Genomic DNA, 20190 nt, shown 5'->3' on the forward strand with positions numbered 1-20190 from the left:
CGCGGCTCCTTATATAGAATCCGAGTCTCGCGATAGAATCCGAGCCTCGCGAGAATCCGACAGCGGGATGATGACGTTCGGGCGCGCTCGGGTTAACCGAGCAAGGCGGGAAGATCCGAGTCGCTCGGACCCGTGAAGAAAAAACTGAAGTTCGGGCGGGTTCGGATTCAGAGGAACCGAACCCGCTCATCCCTATTTGTAAGGTGCACAGATCAGTGAGGAAGTTGGCCACTGAAGAGATAGCGGCAGCTATCAATTAACTTAATTCAATGGTGTCACAGAATGGGAGGTGAGGTGCCCCGCTTCAAAGCAGGAGCCCAGCGGCAGATGACTCCGTTGCCTCCCAAAGTTACGCCTTTGCTTGTTATACAGAAGAAAACTAAGGGTGGAATGTAATAGGGTGTGAGAATCAAAAAGTGAGGCATTTTGTGAGATTTCTCCTGTTTTTTTTTAAAGTTACAATCATTTACGTGGCATTATCAAATATCAACCTGGTTTTGCAATGTAAATGATTGCCACTTTAAAAAAAGAAAACTCTCACAAAATCCCTCACTTCTTGATTCTCACACCCTATTTAATTCCTCATTAAGAAGTTAATCAGGTGTTCAAAGGCCCAAGCTGAGGCAAAATATGCCCCAATCAGTGGGTAAAGCAAAGGCAAAACTTTTTTATGTATATAAAAGAAAGGAGAAAACAAAAGCTGGAATAATAAGACCAATGACAGAGGGGGATATCCAATAAGCCCTGGAAATTTAACAGGGCTAATTGGCCCACCGGGGGCTATCCTATTACCCCTGATAAGCCAGCACGAGTGGTGGCTTATCGAGGGTTACCTGAAGTTGCACCGGGTGCCGGCTCCTGACAGCGCCCGGTGCAGCGCTGCTCCTTTGGCTCCCCCGGTCACATAGCCGCTCCCCCATCATGTGACCACTGCCGGGGCGGAGGCGTGGGGGATGCGGTCATAACGCTGTCCCGGCTTCTTCGCCAGGGGTCACAGCGCCGAGGGTAGCTTCCAGATGTCTGCAGTCCCAGCCTGCTGTTGCTGCAGCGGGCATGGGATGCTGCAGGTTGTCCCGCTCATCTGGGATTTTGTTTTGCCTGCCTCAGTCAGGAGAAACCAAATCCCCAGAAACAGCACCATTTCCGTGCAAAAACAGGGTTGTTCCTATCGAAAACACACAGGTTTCACTGAACCTGTGTGTTTTCGGGAGAAAGAGCATTTTTATTTTACAGGCGATCAATCTGGATAGCCTGTAATAAAAAATAAATCGGTGAAACATTGGGAAAAATCGCGAAAAACATACATTTTTCACACCCGATGTTTTACCGGATGTAATAGGATATCCCCCAGAGACTGGGAGTCTTGTTGAAGGAGACAACTTAATAGCAGATCATCTTAATAATTATTTTTGCTCAGGACTCACTACTGAAAGAGAGGGGAAGGAGCCACATTTAAGTTGCAGGGATATTCAGAAAAATTAAACAAGTACATTTACCGAGCAGTAGGTCCTAACAGAACTCTCAAAGCTGAAAGTGGATAAATCAATGGGGCCAGATGGGATACATCCAAGGATACGAAAAAAGAGCTTAAAGGGGTGCTGGTAGCACCATTAACAGAATTATTCAGCCAGTCTCTAGCTACAGGAGTAATTCCAGAGGACTGGAAAAGAGTCAATGTAGTCCCACTGCAGAAAAGTGGAAGCAAAGAAGAGGCAGGCAACTACTGACCAGTGAGCCTTACATCAGCAGTAGGGAAATTGATGGAAACATGATTAAAAGAAAGAGTTGCAGATTATCTCAAATTCAGCAATTTACAGGATCCCAAAAAGCATGAATTCACTTGGGGGAGATCATGTTAAACAAACCTTATTGACTTTTTTGTATCTAGACTTTAGTAAGGCTTTTTACACTGTCCCACATTGCAGACTGCTAAATAAACTCAAAAGCATGGGATTGGCTACTAAGATGGTTGAATGGATAAGATCTTGGTTGCAGGATAGAAAACAGAGAGCTGTAGTAAATGGAGTGCATTCATAGGAGGGAAAGGTTACCAGTGGAGTACTCCAGTGAGCGGTACTGTGGACCAGTGCTTTTTAATATCTTTATTGGTGAAATTGCAAATGGCATTAAAGGACAATTATGTAAAAATATTCAGTACTTTTGCGCTATCAACTGGTTTCTTTATGCAGCACAATACATTAATTGAGAGGTTCACAAAACTCTCTGTATACAATATAAACACAAATAGATGAATGTATACATGCGCAATACCAGTAGAAAAGTCAAATAATATAATAATCACCCTTTGTGTTAGAGTCCCAAGGTAATGTACCTTTACAGGTAGGTCAAATAATTGTTACACAATGGGCCTCATTCCGAGTTGTTCGCTGGCTAGCTGCTTTTAGCAGCATTGCACACGCTAAGCCGCCGCCTACTGGGAGTGTATCTTAGCATAGCAGAATTGCGAACGAAAGATTAGCAGAATTGCAAATAGAAATTTCTTAGCAGTTTCTGAGTAGCTCAAGACTTACTCCTATACTGTGATCAGTTCAGTCAGTTTCGTTCCTGGTTTGACGTCACAAACACACCCAGCGTTCGCCCAGACACTCCCCCGTTTCTTCAGACACTCCCGCGTTTTTCCCAGAAACGCCAGCGTTTTTCCGCACACTCCCAGAAAACGGCCAGTTTCCGCCCAGAAACACCCACTTCCTGTCAATCACACTACGATCACCAGAACGATAAAAAATCTTCGTTAGGCCGTGAGTAAAATACCAAGCTTTTGTGCAAATTTACTTGGCGCAGGCGCACTGCGAACATTGCGCATGCGCAGTTTGCGACTAATCGCTCGTTGCGAAAAAATCTAAGGAGCGAACAACTCAGAATCACCCCCAATATTCACTAATCAGAAGCAGCTGGAAAATATTATCATTGTTTAGAAGGTGCGTTCCACCCGCATGTGACTGGAACTTCTTGTTTTTTCCTTCAGACCGCGTCATTATACACCTCCGGGGATGCTTCTGTAATTTGCGCTCCACTGTGCGTTCCACCCGCAACTTCTAAACGATGATAACCATTTTCCAGCTGCTTCTGATTAGGGATTATAGGAGGGGGTATAAATATTTGGGCTTTGTTGTTTGCCACAATACGCTTCTGAAGAAGAATCATGAGCGATTCGAAATATGTTAAGCGTTGTGGCATTGTTACAAAAACTGGTTGTGGACTAAGGGCCTAATTCAGACCTGATTGCCCGCTAGCTATTTTTTGCAGCGCTGCGATCAGATAGTCGCTGCCTATAGGGGAGTGTATTTTCGCTTTGCAAGCGGGTCTCAAAAATCCAAAGGCTAAATATATTATTAATGGCACTATACTGGAAACTACTAAGGAGGAAAGGTCAGATGCTTGATTGCACAGGGAGCGGAATCAGCAGCAGAAAGAAAGAAGTAATAATGCCACTTTATTGACCATTGGTACGGACTCATCTAGAATACTGTGTTCAATTCTGGAGGCCATATCTTCAGAAGGATATTAATACATTAGAGACAGTACTAAAAAGGACAACTAAAATGGTGCATACCCAGAAAGACTACAAAAATCTCAATACGTATAGTTTGAAGCAGAGAAGGGAAAGGGGGGACATGATAGAAACTTTCAAATATATCAAGGGATTTAACAGAGTCCAGGAGGGAAAACATTCTTCAAATGAAGAGAAGTACTAGAACACGAGGACATGCACTGAAACTGGAGGGAGGAAAAATGACTTCACAGAAAGGGTAGTGGGCCTCTCCTTTTCTTTCTCTACACATCCTCTTTAGGTGAGCTCATTAGCTCTTTTGACTTAAAATATCTTTACGCTGACGCTAATCTACCATTCCTCCCCTGACCTCTAACCTGCTCTACTCACTCGTATCTCCATCTGTCTCTCTGCTATCTCCTCCTGGATGTCCCAGCATTTTCTTAAACTTAACATGTCTAAGACTGAGCTGATCATCTTAACTCCCTCCCGCATAACCTCACCTCTCACAATTTCATTATCCATTGATGGCACAACTATCTCCTCTAACCCCCAAGTGCTATGTCTTGGAGTAATCCTTGACTCCTCCCTCTCCTTCAAACCACACATTCAGTACCTCTCACAAACCTGCCATTTCCATCTCAAAAACATCTCCATGATTAGACCCTTGCTCACCCAGGATGCTACTTAGACTCTTATCCACTCACTGGTCATCTCCAGATTGGACTACTGCAATCTCCTCTTTTCTAGCCACCCACAAAAATGCCTCTTTCCACCCCAATCTATCCTCAATGCTGCTGCCCGGCTCATCTTCCTTACCAAACGTACTACATCCACATCCCCTCTCTTGGAAGACCTTCACTGGCTACCCTTCACATTCAGAATCCACTTCAAGCTTCTCACACTCACCTACAAAGCCCTCACCCACTCTTCTCCCTCTTACATCTCTGACCTTATCTCTCTTTACATTCCCACCCGTCCTCTTCGCTCTGCTAATGCACGCCATCTCTCCTGCCAACTGATTACCTCCTCCCACTCCTATCTACAAGATTTTGCCCGTGCTGCTCCCTATCTTTGGAATCCTCTACCTCTCCCTATCCGACTCTTCACCTCTCTACAAAACTTCAAATGGGCTCTCAAGACCCACTTCTTCACCAAACCCAGCCAACTCTCCTCCCAACCCTCTTGTCTATGCTCACTGTCTACCCCTTCTGTGTAACCAGCATCTGTTAGCCCCTCACCTTTTAGATCGTAAGCTCGCAAGAGCAGGGACTTCTCTCCTCATGTGCCTTTCCTTTTCTTACACTAGCTTATACTCCATACTCCCTTTGATGGCAACCTAACCCCAGGTTCTCTATACCTGTCCTATATTGTCTTGAACTGTAAGTGCTGTTTTCTTGTTTGCTCATTTGATTATGTACAGTGTAATGGGCGCTGCGGATCCTTTGTGGCGCCATATAAATAAAGGATAATAATAATAATAATAATAATAATAAAAGCCTCCCATCAGAGGTGGTAGAGGCTAAGGGGTATATTCAATTGGTGTCGAAAACTGCCGTCTGTCGAAAAGACTGCAGTTTTAGACTTTTAAGGTCGAATCGTGATTCGACCTATTCAGTCCCAGCAGTTTTTATTCGACAAGTTGTGGAATTCGACTTGTCGAATAGTACGTGAATTGGCAGTATAGCTGCCGATTCACGTACTTTTGAGTGAAACAGGGCCAAATTCGACAGGGTTTGGCCCCGTTTCCGACCATCTCAGTCCGATATAAAAAAATGTCGGACTCAGATGTGGGACCCAGAGGAGGAGAGGGAGGGGGGGGAGCCGCAGGGAGACGGGGGACAGCCGCGGGAATACAGGGGAGAGAAGCGCTACAGCACAGCGCTGCAGCAGGATATCTCACAGCCGCACCGCTCACGGCAGCGTCCACGCGGCTCCAGCAAGTGAGGTCACGCTTGCTGGAGCCGGGTGGACACTGCCGTGAGGTCTGGTGGCTGTGTACTACTGTAGCGCTGCTCTCCTCCGTCTGCCCGCGGCTGTCCCCGCTGGTCTCCCCCCCTCTCCTCCTCTGGGTCCCTCATCTCAATTCGACTTTTTAAAAGTCGAATTGAGATGAGATTGAATAGGGGTTACCGGATACATTCCGACAAATGCATGTCGGAATGGATCCGACCCTAATTGAATTTACCCCTAAGACAGTAGAGCAATTTAAACATGCATGGTATAGACATAAGGATCTCCTTACAAAGAAAGAAGGATCAAATAATGTTTGAGTTAAAATATGGTAAAATAAGGGGCAGACTAGATTAGTCAAGTGGTTCTTATCTGCCGTCAAATTCTATGTTTCTATGTTTCTATTAGATTTGCTATATTTTGCAAACTATTTTTCATCTTCAGTCTTTGCTAATATGATGTTTACATGTTTTACTACATACCTATATTTCCGTAATTTTCATTCCCTTCTAGTTTTCCAACTAATTGCTATTTCTTCAGTGTGATTGGCTATAACTATAACCATTGTGCATGTTACTATACACATTACTCACCATAACAGGAGAATTTGTGTCCATGAGTAATTTGGCTGAATCCATCCATACAGTAACAGTTTAATATATTGGAACAGTCTACACGCGACGGGCATAGCACATTACCAGGACACAGTATTCCATCTGTAGGATGACAGTAATATATTAGAGCACAGAATAACATCATGCTTGTGTATAAATCAGATGCATACATTCAAATGGGATCACTGCCATAGCCCTGTATTATTTATAAGGAACAATTTGATCTCTCTGGCTACACAAGGTTTCTCGTGGTCGCTTACAGTATATGTGACCTATTGTAAAGCACGATACACAAACAAATCCTGAAAAACCTCAGTGTCTTTTCTTTAACAAGTAGCTCTTACTAACTTTGGGGCTCATTTACATTTGGATGGAAGTCATACCTCTTAGATGTAGCAGTACATGTCAGCGCTGATAGGTGTTACTTTCACAGTCTCCCTGAAATGCTTTTTTAAATATAGGCAAGTATGGCTGTGGCTGGTTTCATATTGTGACAGGTTGTGGCACTTTTTACAGCAGGACACAACACTGCTTAACCTTACATTAGTGAAAACCAAACCAAGCTCTGAGCTATTTTGCAGGCTTCAGCTGGAGGAGGATCTGCTGAGTTGTAACAAAAAAATCCAATCTAATGAAATTCAAAAAACAGAAACGTCAACGGGTCCAACAGATATTATGATCAACATAAAGTTTATGCCTGGCTGGGAAATAATTCAATAAGACCTCAGACAGGTCGTACAATACAAAACAGAAGACGTTCTCAACGCCCCTATTATTCAAGCACTTCAGTGAGTGAATCAGAGGAAATCACCACTGGTAATCATCGACAAGTCAGAGAAGTCCCTTTAAAAGGTACGTACCAGAGCTATAACGGCAGGAAGACAAATACCCCAATGAGGAGAGGGGGTCAAACGAGGCAGCAGGCAAGAACCAGGTACAGGGTCCAAGCCGCCACGGGCGAGAACTAATTTTCAATCTTTCCTCCAAACCAATTTCTACTCTGGAAAAACAAGTGCTGAGTAGAAGACTTTTGTTCATACCGACCTGTCCATTAAATCCACTACAATGGAAAATTGAGAATTACAAGCTTACAAGATCACTTAAATTAACCACTTGCCTGGCATGGTCGCATCACATATGTCTATGCCTGCAAGTGCTTTATCTGACCTGGTCGCAAAGGATGCGACCAGTCAGATAAACAGTGTTAGCAGCTGCAGGGAAGGGAAACTTCCCTCTGCTGCTGCTGTCAGAGGGAGCGGAAGGTCCCTGTGCCTCCCTGCACTCTCCCCTACTGATTACCGTGCTGCCGATCACTGCTGATCGGTCAGAACGGCAGGACCCACCCTCCAGCGGCTGCAGACAATAGCAGCCACTGGGGAGTGTAAATTACCCCCCCCCCCCCCCCCCCCCCTCAAGCCCACCCTGTGTACCTGGAAGCTATCCCGGCTTTCAAAATGAAAGTCACGATGGTCGTGATGTTTCCGATGCTCCGATGGTCATGATGTTCACAATCAATGTTTCGATGTTTGGGGAAATTTTTTATTTTATTTTACTAAAATCATTTTGGAAAAGGTTAAATTCATGTTCTTCACCTAATTCACTCATAACACCCCCCACCCCACCACCACCACTGAGAATTTCGGAGCAGTGTTTGGGGAAAAAATCGTCAGTGAAGTGGTTAAAGGAATATTTCACTAAGCAAAGGCCACTTGTTGCAAAGCCAGGGAATTTATCTCTTCCACCACAGGTGAGAAAAATGTCTAGATCTTCATTCGGACCCAATACACTAAATCCATCTATTAGGACATTCAGCCAGATGCTGGAAACAGCTCATAACGAGGCTGGTGGCATAAAGCGACCTAATTTATCTAAGGAAGAATTTGAGACACTTAAGAGTCTAAGTAAAAGGGAAGACATTGTTATCAGAAATGCTGACAAGGGTGGGGGGTTTGTCGTGTTGGACATTGACAATAACCGAACACATTCAGTTCTGTATTTATCTGATATCATAGAGATGTGCACCGGAAATTTTTCGGGTTTTGTGTTTTGGTTTTGGATTCGGTTCCGCGGCCGTGTTTTGGATTCGGACGCGTTTTGGCAAAACCTCCCTGAAAATTTTTTGTCGGATTCGGGTGTGTTTTGGATTCGGGTGGTTTTTTACAAAAAACCCTCAAAAACAGCTTAAATCATAGAATTTAGGGGTCATTTTGATCCCATAGTATTATTAACCTCAATAACCATAATTTCCACTCATTTCCAGTCTATTCTGAACACCTCACACCTCACAACATTATTTTTAGTCCTAAAATTTGCACCGAGGTCGTTGGATGGCTAAGCTAAGTGACCCAAGTGGCCGACACAAACACCTGGCCCATCTAGGAGTGGCACTGCAGTGTCAGACAGGATGGCAGATTTAAAAAATAGTCCCCAAACAGCACATGATGCAAAGAAAAAAAGAGGTGCAATGAGGTAGCTGTGTGACTAAGCTAAGCGACCCAAGTGGCCGACATAAACACCTGGCCCATCTAGGAGTGGCACTGCAGTGTCAGATAGGATGGCAGATTAAAAAAATAGTCCCCAAACAGCACATGATGCAAAGAAAAAAAGAGGTGCAGTGAGGTAGCTGTGTGACTAAGCTAAGCGACCCAAGTGGCCGACACAAACACATGGCCCATCTAGGAGTGGCACTGCAGTTTTCTAGCGAGAGGATGAGTGCTTCCATCCTCATGTGAATCTGAACCACTAGCCATGAACATAGGCCAGGGCCTCAGCCGTTCCTTGCCACTCCGTGTTGTAAATGGCATATTGGCAAGTTTACGCTTCTCATCAGACGCTTTTAATTTAGATTTTTGGGTCATTTTACTGAACTTTTGCTTTTTGGATTTTACATGCTCTCTACTATGACATTGAGCATCGGCCTTGGCAGACGACGTTGATGGCATTTCATCGTCTCGGCCATGACTAGTGGCAGCAGCTTCAGCACGAGGTGGAAGTGGATCTTGATCTTTCCCTATTTTACCCTCCACATTTTTGTTCTCCATTTTTTAATGTGTGGAATTATATGCCAGTAATATATCAATAGCAATGGCCTACTGTACCGTACTGCTATATATTATATACTGGTGGTCAGCAAAATTATGCACTGTACTCCTACTATATATACTGCGCACAACTAAAATGCACCACAGGTATGGATGGATAGTATACTTGACGACACAGAGGTAGGTAGAGCAGTGGCCTACTGTACCGTACTGCTATCTCCTATATAATAGCCCTATTCTGTGACCTTGTGATTCATTTGCTAACGCTGGGCGGAGTCACAACAGTGGGCGGAGTTATTCAAATGAGTCACAGAGAGCTGGCCAAATCTACAGGAGACTAGGAGCAGAAGCAGATAGCATGGACATTGGGCATGTCACAGACAGGGCTGCATACCTCCCAGCTTTCTGCAGGAGCTTTCTCCAGGCAGAAGGAGGGAAAAACTCGGCAAAAAGGGGGCGTGGCTTCACGGGAGGGTCCCCGTTTTCGTCAGTGAGGGGGCATTCCCAGCGCTCTGTGAGCTGCTGGCATGCCCCCAGGGGCTGATTATGAGTCCGGGGGGCCCAGGGCACTTGAGACAGGGGAGCCCTATCTCATTGCTGTGCCTGCTGGGGGTTGGGGGCGTGGCCTAATCGCGGACCGCGCGGTCACGCCCCCTTATGCAAATTCCGATTTTTGTTTTTATTTTTTTTATGGGATTTTGGCCCCTCAGCTAGGGCTAAATCCAGAGGAGGTGGTCGCTCCCCCCTACACACCCGCACAGGGAGAAGAAAGCAGGGAGACTGCTGCCTCCCTGCAACACCACAGACCTGCCAATATGCAGCAGCGTGTGCTGACTGTAGCACAATGCTGCCACTGTTGCTGGCAGGACGGGGGGGGGGAGCTTCTGAGCTGGGACAGAGCTACTCCAGCCGGGGGGGCCTCTAAAACTGTGGGGCCAACGGTACGTATCCCCCGCCCCCCCCCCCCCCCTTAATCCGGCTCTGCTGCTGGAACCCCCCCATTAATCCGTACCCCCTGATGCCCCCTCTCCCTCTGTCTCCACTATTCACCGCTGCTCTGCTAAGCAGAACAGCGAGTACAGGAGCTTTCCAACTGCCCCCCCCCCCACCGCAGGACACTGCGACGCGCGGGTGGGACAGCGGGACAGACCCCAAAAAATGGGACTGTCCCGCGAAAATCGGGACATTTGGGAGGTATGGGGGTGTGTGAGGGGTATGTCATACAGACAGACGGGCACCGGCTCACTGTGTGCTTGACCCCCCACATCGGCATACTCAGCAGGGTCTCTCTGGTGCGGAGGAGCGTCACTTTCTGACACACTCCACGCTTCTTAGCTGCAGTTTAGTGAGGCACCTGCCGCTGTGCAGGTTCCATACTGCCTCTGTTATCTCCAGCCCCGGCAACCCCACCGCTAGCTGCAGCGCTGCCACCCGCAGTGGAGTGCGCCCAGCTCATTCACACACTTTAGCTGGCGGGTAGCGCTGCAGAAATCCGAGCTGCTTGCAGGCTCTGACCCACTCCTCCCTCCAGCCGCAGCGTCTCCTGGGAGCTAACCAGTCACTCCCAGTCTCCCCTTACCACAGTGCCCGGAAGCCGTGAGGTCCGCGCCACGTGCATGCTATGACCCCCTCCTCCCTCCAGCCGCAGCATCTCCTGGGGGCTAACCAGTCATTTCCAGTCTCACCTTACCACAGTGCCCGGCAGCTGCGCGAGGTCTGCGGTGTGTGACTGAGGAGGGGGGGGAGGGATGCGGACTGGCAGAGAAAGCAGGACTCCAGCCTGAGAGAGTCAGCCATGCCAAGTCTCCAGCAGCAGCAGATCCCAACAGGTTGGAATGGAACAGCAGCAGCCAGCAGCAGTGACTCCGGTAAGACACATCTGTCTGTCACCACTGTTTTGTCCCTAATACCAATCTCTCCCGTGCCCTGTGTTCTGTCATGTCCCTGGCCTTGCCCTGCCACCCTTATTCTGGCCCTTTCACCCTTATCCTGGCCCTGTCACCCTTATGCTGGCCCTGTTACCCCTATCCTGGCCCTGTCACCCCTGTGCTTGCCCTGTGAACCCTATACTGGCCCCGTCACCCCTGTCCTGGTCCTGCCGCCCCTACCCTGGCCCTGTCACCCCTATCCTGTCCCTATCATTTCTGTCCTGGCCCCGTCACCCCTGTCCTGGCCCCGTCACCCCTATCCTGGCACCGTCACCCCTGTCCTGGCCCCGTCAACCCTGTACTGACCCTGTCACCCCTGTCCTGGCCCTGTTACTGCATACCCTCCAACTACCTTTTATGGCATGTACAGTACCCGCAGCGCCTCCAGACCTCTCCCCAATGCACCACACCTCCGCACCTTCCCCTCCACCACATGCGGCACTCCACCCCTCCCCCACATGCTGTGCCTCCAGACCCCCTACACCACCCGTGGCTCCCACTCCTCCACCCCTTCACCACCCACAGCACCTCCAGGCCCCTTCCACCATTCACCCCCCTTATACGTCTCCCCCCACACCTGCCCCCCTCCACCCGCAGCATCTGCAGACACCCTCCTCCATCAGCGGTCCCCCCCTCACCCACCCCTCCCCCACCAATGGCACCCCTGCACCTGCCCCTCCACCACCTGCAGCACCTCCGGACCTCCTTTCCCATCCGCCGCAACACCCGTACCTGCCCCTACCCTACCCATGGTACCTGCGGTCCCTTACCCAACCCCCGGCACACCTGTCCCTTCCCATCCCACAGCACCTCCGGAACCCTTCACCCATCCACAACATCCCCACACCTGCCCCTCTCCCACCCGTGGCACCCCTGCCCCTCCCCCACCTGCGGTGCCTCCGGACCCCTCCCCCATCTGCATCCCCCACTCCTCTGCCCCTCCCCCACGCGCAGCACCTCCCGAACCTTCCCCATCCGGGCCCCACCCCCACTTCTGCCTCCCCTCCACCCGCAGCATCAACAGACACCATCCGCAGTCCCCCCCGCACCCGCTACATTCTGTACATCGTGCCCTGCAGGTGCTGTTCACGCCGTCGCAAGGGGCTGCGCCTCCTTCACCATCGCACGCCCTTTCATTGTGCAATATTTAACCACTAACAAAGGAATGCAGGTAATACTCCATATAATACAAATATTAAACCCCAGAAAGGCATGCAAGGGTTAAGGGGGCGTAGCCCCTTGCGACGGTGTGAAGAGCGCCCGTAGGGCGCGATGAAGCACCTAGTATATTATATACTGGTGGTCAGCAAAATTATGCACTGTCCTCCTACTATATATACTGCGCACAACAACTAAAATGCACCACAGGTATGGATGGATAGTATACTTGACGACACAGAGGTAGGTAGAGCAGTGGCCTACTGTACCGTACTGCTATATATTATATACTGGTGGTCAGCAAAATTATGCACTGTCCTCCTACTATATATACTGCGCACAACAACTAAAATGCACCACAGGTATGGATGGATAGTATACTTGACAACACAGAGGTAGGTAGAGCAGTGCCCTACTGTACCGTACTGCTATATATTATATACTGGTGGTCAGCAAAATTATGCACTGTCCTCCTACTAAATATACTGCGCACAACAACTAAAATGCACCACAGGTATGGATGGATAGTATACTTGACAACACAGAGGTAGGTAGAGCAGTGGCCTACTGTACCGTACTGCTATATATTATATACTGGTGGTCAGCAAAATTATGCACTGTCCTCCTACTATATATACTGCGCACAACAACTAAAATGCACCACAGGTATGGATGGATAGTATACTTGACAACACAGAGGTAGGTAGAGCAGTGGCCTACTGTACCGTAATGCTATATATTATATACTGGTGATCAGCAAAATTATGCACTGTCCTCCTACTATATATACTGCGCACAACTAAAATGCACCACAGGTATGGATGGATAGTATACTTGACGACACAGAGGTAGTTAGAGCAGTGGCCTACTGTACCGGACTGCTATATATTATATACTGGTGGTCAGCAAAATTATGCACTGTCCTCCTACTATATATACTGCGCACAACAACTAAAATGCACCACAGGTATGGATGGATAGTATACTTGACGACACAGAGGTAGGTAGAGCAGTGGACTACTGTACCGTACTGATATAATACTGGTGGTCACTGGTCAGCAAAATTCTGCACTGTCCTCCTACTATATACTACAATGCAGCACAGATATGGAGCGTTTTTCAGGCAGAGAACGTATAATACTGGTGGTCACTGGTCAGCAAAACTCTGCACTGTCCTCCTACTATATAATACTGGTGGTCCCCAGTCCCCACAATAAAGCACACTGAGCACAGATATTTTCAGCACACTGAGCACAGATATTTGCAAGCACACTGAGCACAGATATTTGCAGCACACTGAGCACAGATATTTGCAGCACACTGAGCACAGATATTTGCAAGCACACTGAGCACAGATATTTGCAAGTACACTAAGCACAGATATTTGCAGCACACTGAGCACAGATATTTGCAGCACACTGAACACAACTGAGAGAACGCTGCACGTCCTCTCCCTATCATCTCCAATGCACGAGTGAAAATGGCGGCGACGCACGGCTCCTTATATACAATACGAATCTCACGAGAATACGACAGCGGGATGATGACGTTCGGGCGCGCTCGGGTTAACCGAGCAAGGCGGGAAGATTCGAGTCTGTCTCAGAACCGTGTAAAATGGGTGAAGTTCGGGGGGGTTCGGATCCCGAGGAACCGAACCCGCTCATCTCTAATATCAATACCTATGGCAGACTTATGGACCAGTGCCAGATTAAGGTCCACAGGGGCCTGGAGCTGAGATTTATGAAGGGCCTATTGTGTGCCTCGGCAGGAGGTGTGACAAGCGCTGCAGTGGGGGTGGTCTAAGTAGGGCGTGTGGTCTGAGCCATGGGTGTGGCTATCTCCATGGAGGTCATAGGTAGTGCGTACCTTCAACCACTTAATAGTGGAGCAGAGCAACAGTGCCCACCGTATAATGCAGAGAGCACTGCAGTGTCCGCCATAGGACACAAAGAGCTGTCTCAACATCAGAGGCGTAACTAGGGTTTTTGGAGCCCAGGGCAAGATGTAAAATGGCGCCCCCCCAAAAAATAAATAAATAAAAAATATATAGCAAAATAAGTATGTGCACGCGCCAAAGGCGAGCGCGGTGAAAACACGGGCGTGGCCACACACCAGAAGGGGTGTGGCCACGCTTCAGAAGGGGTGTGGCCACTGAAAATGGCCCACAGTGCCAGTTACATTGCCCCACAGTGCCAGATACAATGCCCCACAGTGCCAGTTACATTGCCCCACAGTGCCAGATACAATGCCCCACAGTGCCAGTTACATTGCCCCACAGTGCCAGATACAATGCCCCACAGTGCCAGTTACATTGCCCCACAGTGCCAGATACAATGCCCCACAGTGCCAGTTACATTGCCCCCCAGTGCCAGATACAATGCCCCACAGTGCCGGATACATGCCCCACAGTGCCAGTTACATTGCCCCACAGTGCCAGATACAATGCCCCACAGTGCCGGATACATGCCCCACAGTGCCAGTTACATTGCCCACAGTGCCAGATACAATGCCCCACAGTGCCGGATACATGCCCCACAGTGCCGGATACATGCCCCACAGTGCCAGTTACATTGCCCCACAGTGCCAGATACAATGCCCCACAGTGCCGGATACATGCCCCACAGTGCCAGTTACATTGCCCCACAGTGCCAGATACAATGCCCCACAGTGCCAGATACATGCTCCACAGTGCCAGTTACATTGCCCCACAATGCCAGTTACATTGCCCCACAGTGCCAGTTACATGCCCCACAGTGCCAGTTACATGCCCCACAATGCCAGTTACATTGCCCCACAGTGCCAGTTACATGCCCCACAGTGCCAGTTACATGCCCCACAGTGCCAGGCCCCACTCAGTGCCAGTTACATATGCCCCATTTGGTGCCAGATACATGCCCCACTGTGCCGCCAAGCCCGCCGCCCCCCCCCCCCCCCCCCGTCACTTACCGCTTGCTCTATGTGAGGGGAGGAGACCGCAGCGCCTCTCCTTCCCCTCACCGCTCCAGGTCTCCGGCGGCTGTCTGGCGCCGGTTCGCTAGCCAATCAGAGCTCGCGGACCGGCAGCCAATCAGGAGCCGGTCCGCAAGCTCTGATTGGCTAGTGCCGGAGACCGGACACAGCAGCGCTGCTAGTGCTGGCAGCGGCGGTGAGGGGAGGGAGAGACGCTGCGCTCTCCTCCCCTCACATTTAGGGTTGACGGGGGCGAGTGGGGCATGATGCCCTTGTCGCCGGCGGCGCCCCCCTCTCCTGGGCCTGCCAAGGCGCCCAGCGTACATGCCCCACTCGCCCTACCCTAGATACGCCTCTGCTCAACATGCAAAGAAGGTGGAAAGGGGAGCAATGATGGAAAAAAACAGATTAGAAAAGATGGGGACAATACAGAGAAAATGGGGAAAGAGGAGCAGAGATGGGGCAAAACAGAGCAGACAGGGAACTGAGGGCTCCTGGGACACACTTACTGACACAGATACTGACGTAGACACCACTTACTGACAGACACCTCTCAACGACACAAACACACTGACACAGACTTTGTTACGAATACACACACTAAAGGGGGGTACTCACGGAGCAATCACTGCTTAAAATCTAAGCAATCTGACTAGATTGCTTAGATTTTAAGCATGATCGCTCCGTGTGTACCCCCCACAGCGATAGCGATGCGCAGCCCCGCTGGGTGAAATGAGCGCCCCCCCCCCCCCCCCGTATGCTCAGCACACGTCGCGCTGTGCTGAGCTGTGGGAGAGATGTGTGCTGAGCGGTCCGCGCAGCACACATCTCTCCCAAATCGAGCCGTGAGTACTGCCCTTTACTGACACAAACATTTGATACATACACCACTTACTGACAGATACAGATACCTCTTACTGACACAGATAACACTTATTGACACATACATACCTAATGACAGATACCACTTACTGACACAGAAACATCTTACTGACAGACAACCCTTACTGACAAAGATTCCACTTACTGATACAAACACACTTATAGACACAGCTTACTGACACAGACACCCCTTACAAACACATTTGCTGATGGATACCCATTAGTGACAGATACCACTTAATAACACAGACACCCCTTACGGACATAGATTACTCTTACTGACACACACACACACACACACACACACACACACACACACACACACACACACACACACACACACACACACACACACACAATTTATAAGCACATACATACTTACTGACAGACACACACCCATTACTGACACACACACACAAACAAACACATACAAATTTACTGACACAGACACCACTAACTTTCAGAAACCACTTACTGACTCACAAATACACACAACACATAGGCACCATTCACATGGGACAAGGAGACCCTGTCCCGCCCCCCACCCCCCTCCCCCTCCTGTGACGTGCACACATGCACAGAAATGCCAGAGCCGAAAAGCAGCCCGTCCCTCCCTCCCTCCTAGTCTATGTATTAGTGTGCCCCCCTCCCTCCAGAGCCGGCCATAGGCATAGGCAAACTAGGTAATTGCCTAGGGCATTTGATATGCCTAGGGGCATCAGCAGTTTCTGCTGATTAAAAATAGGATTTTAGTGCCTACCGGTAAATCCTTTTCTCTTAGTCCGTAGAGGATGCTGGGGACTCCAAAAGAACCATGGGGTATAGACGGATCCACAGGAGCTTGAGCACACTATAAAGACTTAAACTGGGTGTGAACTGGCTCCTCCCTCTATGCCCCTCCTCCAGACCTCAGTTAGAAAACTGTGCCCAGGAGAGATGGACATTTCGAGGAAAGAATGTATTGTTATAAACACGGTGAGTGTCCTACCAGCTCACACCTCAAACACACCGTAGAACGTGGCATTCAGTAGAATACCAGCCCACGGCATGAACAAAATACAGCCACATGCTGAGAGAATATGTAACAAACCGTGTGTCCACATAAGCAAAATTAAGACCCCGCATGCCATGGCATGAACAACGGTTGGCATGAACAACGGTAGCAACCGCCTGACAGAAAAGACACACCACCAGGGTGTAACCAAAATCAATAACTGCAGACACAGTACGCACTGGGACGGGCGCCCAGCATCCTCTACGGACTAAGAGAAAAGGATTTAGCGGTAGGTACTAAAATCCTATTTTCTCATACGTCCTAGAGGATGCTGGGGACTCCAAAAGGACCGTGGGGTTTATACCAAAGCTCCAAAACGGGCGGGAGAGTGCGGACGACTCTGCAGCACCAAATGAGCAAACAAAAGGTCCCCAACAATCATGGTATCAAACTCGTAGAGCATAGCAAAAGCGTTTGATCCCGACCAATAATCCACTCAGCAAAGTTGAACCGCCTAGACTCCCCGGGCAACCGCCCAAGAAGAGCCCATCTTTCCATTAGAATGGGCTTCCACCGACTTCGGTCACGGGAATCCAACCGTAGAAACAACATGCCAAATCGTATCACAGAGTCAGCGTGTAACAGACTGCATACTGCAGTTGCCCCAAGCATGTTGGGAGCATACCGGACAAACAGAGCCTCTGTTTCTCCAAACTGAGCCAAATTGGCGACCTAAATATTCAAATCCCCGGTAACACCGAAAGACTTTGAATCAGCTAATGCCTAAGTAACCACCGGCATCAAAAATAGACTGTTTTCTGCGAAACCCAGAAACCACTCTTTGGCAGAACTACAATCCGAGTTCACAATTCCTCTCTATCCACCTGGAAGATCAAACAAGGCTCTTGTGAGACAAAACCACCACTTCCGACACCCGCCTTGCGGATGCAAAGCCAATAGCATGACAACTTTCCAAGAGAGAAAATAATAAGGCCATACTGCACCGAAATGGAGCCTAACTGTAGGCCTGCATCCACACCGGCTTGCAAGTATGGATAAGAACGACCTAGCTGAAAGTCTTCCGCAGGAACCATCCTGGGTTCACACCAAGACACAGAATTACGCCAACCACGGTGGTAAGGCTTTGCCGTTACTTCTGTCCTAGCCTGAAACATTGAGGAAATGGCTTCACTGAGAACATCCTTCCGGCTTAGGATATGGCATTCAACCGCCACGCCGTCAGACGCAGTCATGGTAAGTCTTGATACACGCCCTGATCTAGTTGTAACAGTTCCTCACGTAAAGGAAGAGGGCAGGAATCTCCCATGATCAAATCATGAAAAACTGGATAGCAAAACCCCCTTGGCTAGATCAGATCCGAGAGGATCGCCTGAAGCTTTGTTCTTCTTACGTCTATCACCTTCAGAAAAAACGAAAAAGGAGAGGCCACATAGACCGCCTAAAAACACCCACGGTGTCACGAGGGTGTCCCTTGACCTGAAACAATATCCCTGAGGCCTCTCGTTGAAGCGAGACGTCAACATGACCAATTGCGACCCTCCACAAAAAGTCGTCACGTCTGTGAAAACTTCTCGACGATGACTGCGTCAGCAGAGGAAATCTATTTCTCCTTTGCTTACCACCTGAACGAATACTACCAGACTTTTCGCCCCACGGCAAAACTGTGCATCTTCTGCCATTGCCGTCTTGCTCCTTGTTCCATCATAGCGGCTTACTTACGCCACTGCTGACAAGTGGTCTGGCAGAACTAACATGGGCCGAACACGAAGAATACGTTCGTCGAAAATATCTCTTAAATCAAGAAAGCTTATTGCAGACAAGCTTTCCAACTTAACCTTAACCTCTGGAAATACGTCCCTTGCAAGGCCTGCTCCCCAGCCTCGGAGATCTGTATGCACGGATACCAGGATCTAAACCTGGATCCCGAACCTTCATTCCTCTAGAAGGAGAGAACCGAGCAGACACCACAGGAGTGATGTCCTGGCCTTTAGGATTATATTCCGGTGCATGTGCAGGTGAAACCCGGACCACAATTCCAACTGGCCCCTTGAAAACCACACTGGCAGTAGACCTGCTCACCAAAACAGGCCTCGTAGGCCGCACCCATCTGTTTTAGTAACAGAACATATTGATGAAGCGTCCCAGCAAAGCTGATCCAACTATGGATCCTCAGACCTCTTTCCACAGGAAAAAAGACAGAACATTAACCGGTCAGTATCTACTCTGAAACCCACCTCCGACAACTGTGTCGGTGGGAACAACAGCCAATCCCTGTGTCAAAGAATAGAGAGAAACAACGATTTGCACCTTTATACAGGGACAACCGGACAATGTTCTGAACCTGACGCACCTCTGTATGACGTAACGTACTACCTCCCCATCCAGAGGGGAACGTCAAGATCTATTAGAAAAACAGTAAGGGGAACAACCGTAACTCAGAATGCTCCCCCTTTGGATTCTATAAATAACTCACAAGTCTTAGTCTATTCCTGTACTAACTGAAATTATTAGACGAGCGCTCACCGGAGTCTGAACTAGCCAGATAGACTCAGCGACAAGTGGTGGATGTGTTGGAAACAGAAAACGACATCCACTTCTGCGAACCTACCAAGGCTGCAGAACTCTTACCTTTCAACCTTCCACTGTCTGTACAGAAAAGGAAAAAAAGAACGGTATCGAACCGGTTAAAACGACTGCATCCTACAAAAAAATGCGTCACCAACCGTTGTGAAGGAGGCTAACTCACGAAGTTAGACTTACCAGTTGTATCCGCCGAGAGTGACTGAACAGAGGGCTCACCAAACAGCTGTATACCTCCCCCGAGTATCTCTCGGAGACAACCTCAGCATTTTCCAGGCTACACCTCCTGCTGTCACGCGGCAGCCTGCTGCAATGTTATAAAGTAGAATCAACATAAGCAAGCTTACCCACTCTGGGTAGGGTAATTCTATCGGATGTCTACCCGAATACAACACTCCCTCATGTGCATGCAATGCAAATAAGGCCAAAATATAGAAATAAAATATCACTTAGCTTCCTGTGTATGATCCTTTGTGACCGGGCTCTGCGTCGACCAGGAGTTGACTGCCGTAATGTTCTCTCCGCGTCGGGAAGAGAATAATATTCGGACTCCTTGAGA

At 48.7% G+C, this 20190-nt stretch overlaps 1 protein-coding gene across 4 annotated transcripts in view; it reads right to left on the bottom strand.

Annotated features, from left to right (window-relative positions):
- LOC134936598 (putative adhesion G protein-coupled receptor E4P) overlaps positions 1-20190 on the bottom strand; it is a 317217-nt gene that overhangs the window by 157614 nt on the left and 139413 nt on the right. For all 4 annotated transcript variants that reach the window (XM_063931708.1, XM_063931710.1, XM_063931706.1 and 1 more), the window contains exon 3: positions 6058-6180. In XM_063931708.1, the coding sequence (XP_063787778.1) occupies positions 6058-6180 (123 nt within the window). The remainder of the gene's footprint in view (positions 1-6057; positions 6181-20190) is intronic.

This window comes from Pseudophryne corroboree, chromosome 6, assembly GCF_028390025.1.
Source record: "Pseudophryne corroboree isolate aPseCor3 chromosome 6, aPseCor3.hap2, whole genome shotgun sequence".
NCBI classification, from domain to species: domain Eukaryota; kingdom Metazoa; phylum Chordata; class Amphibia; order Anura; family Myobatrachidae; genus Pseudophryne; species Pseudophryne corroboree.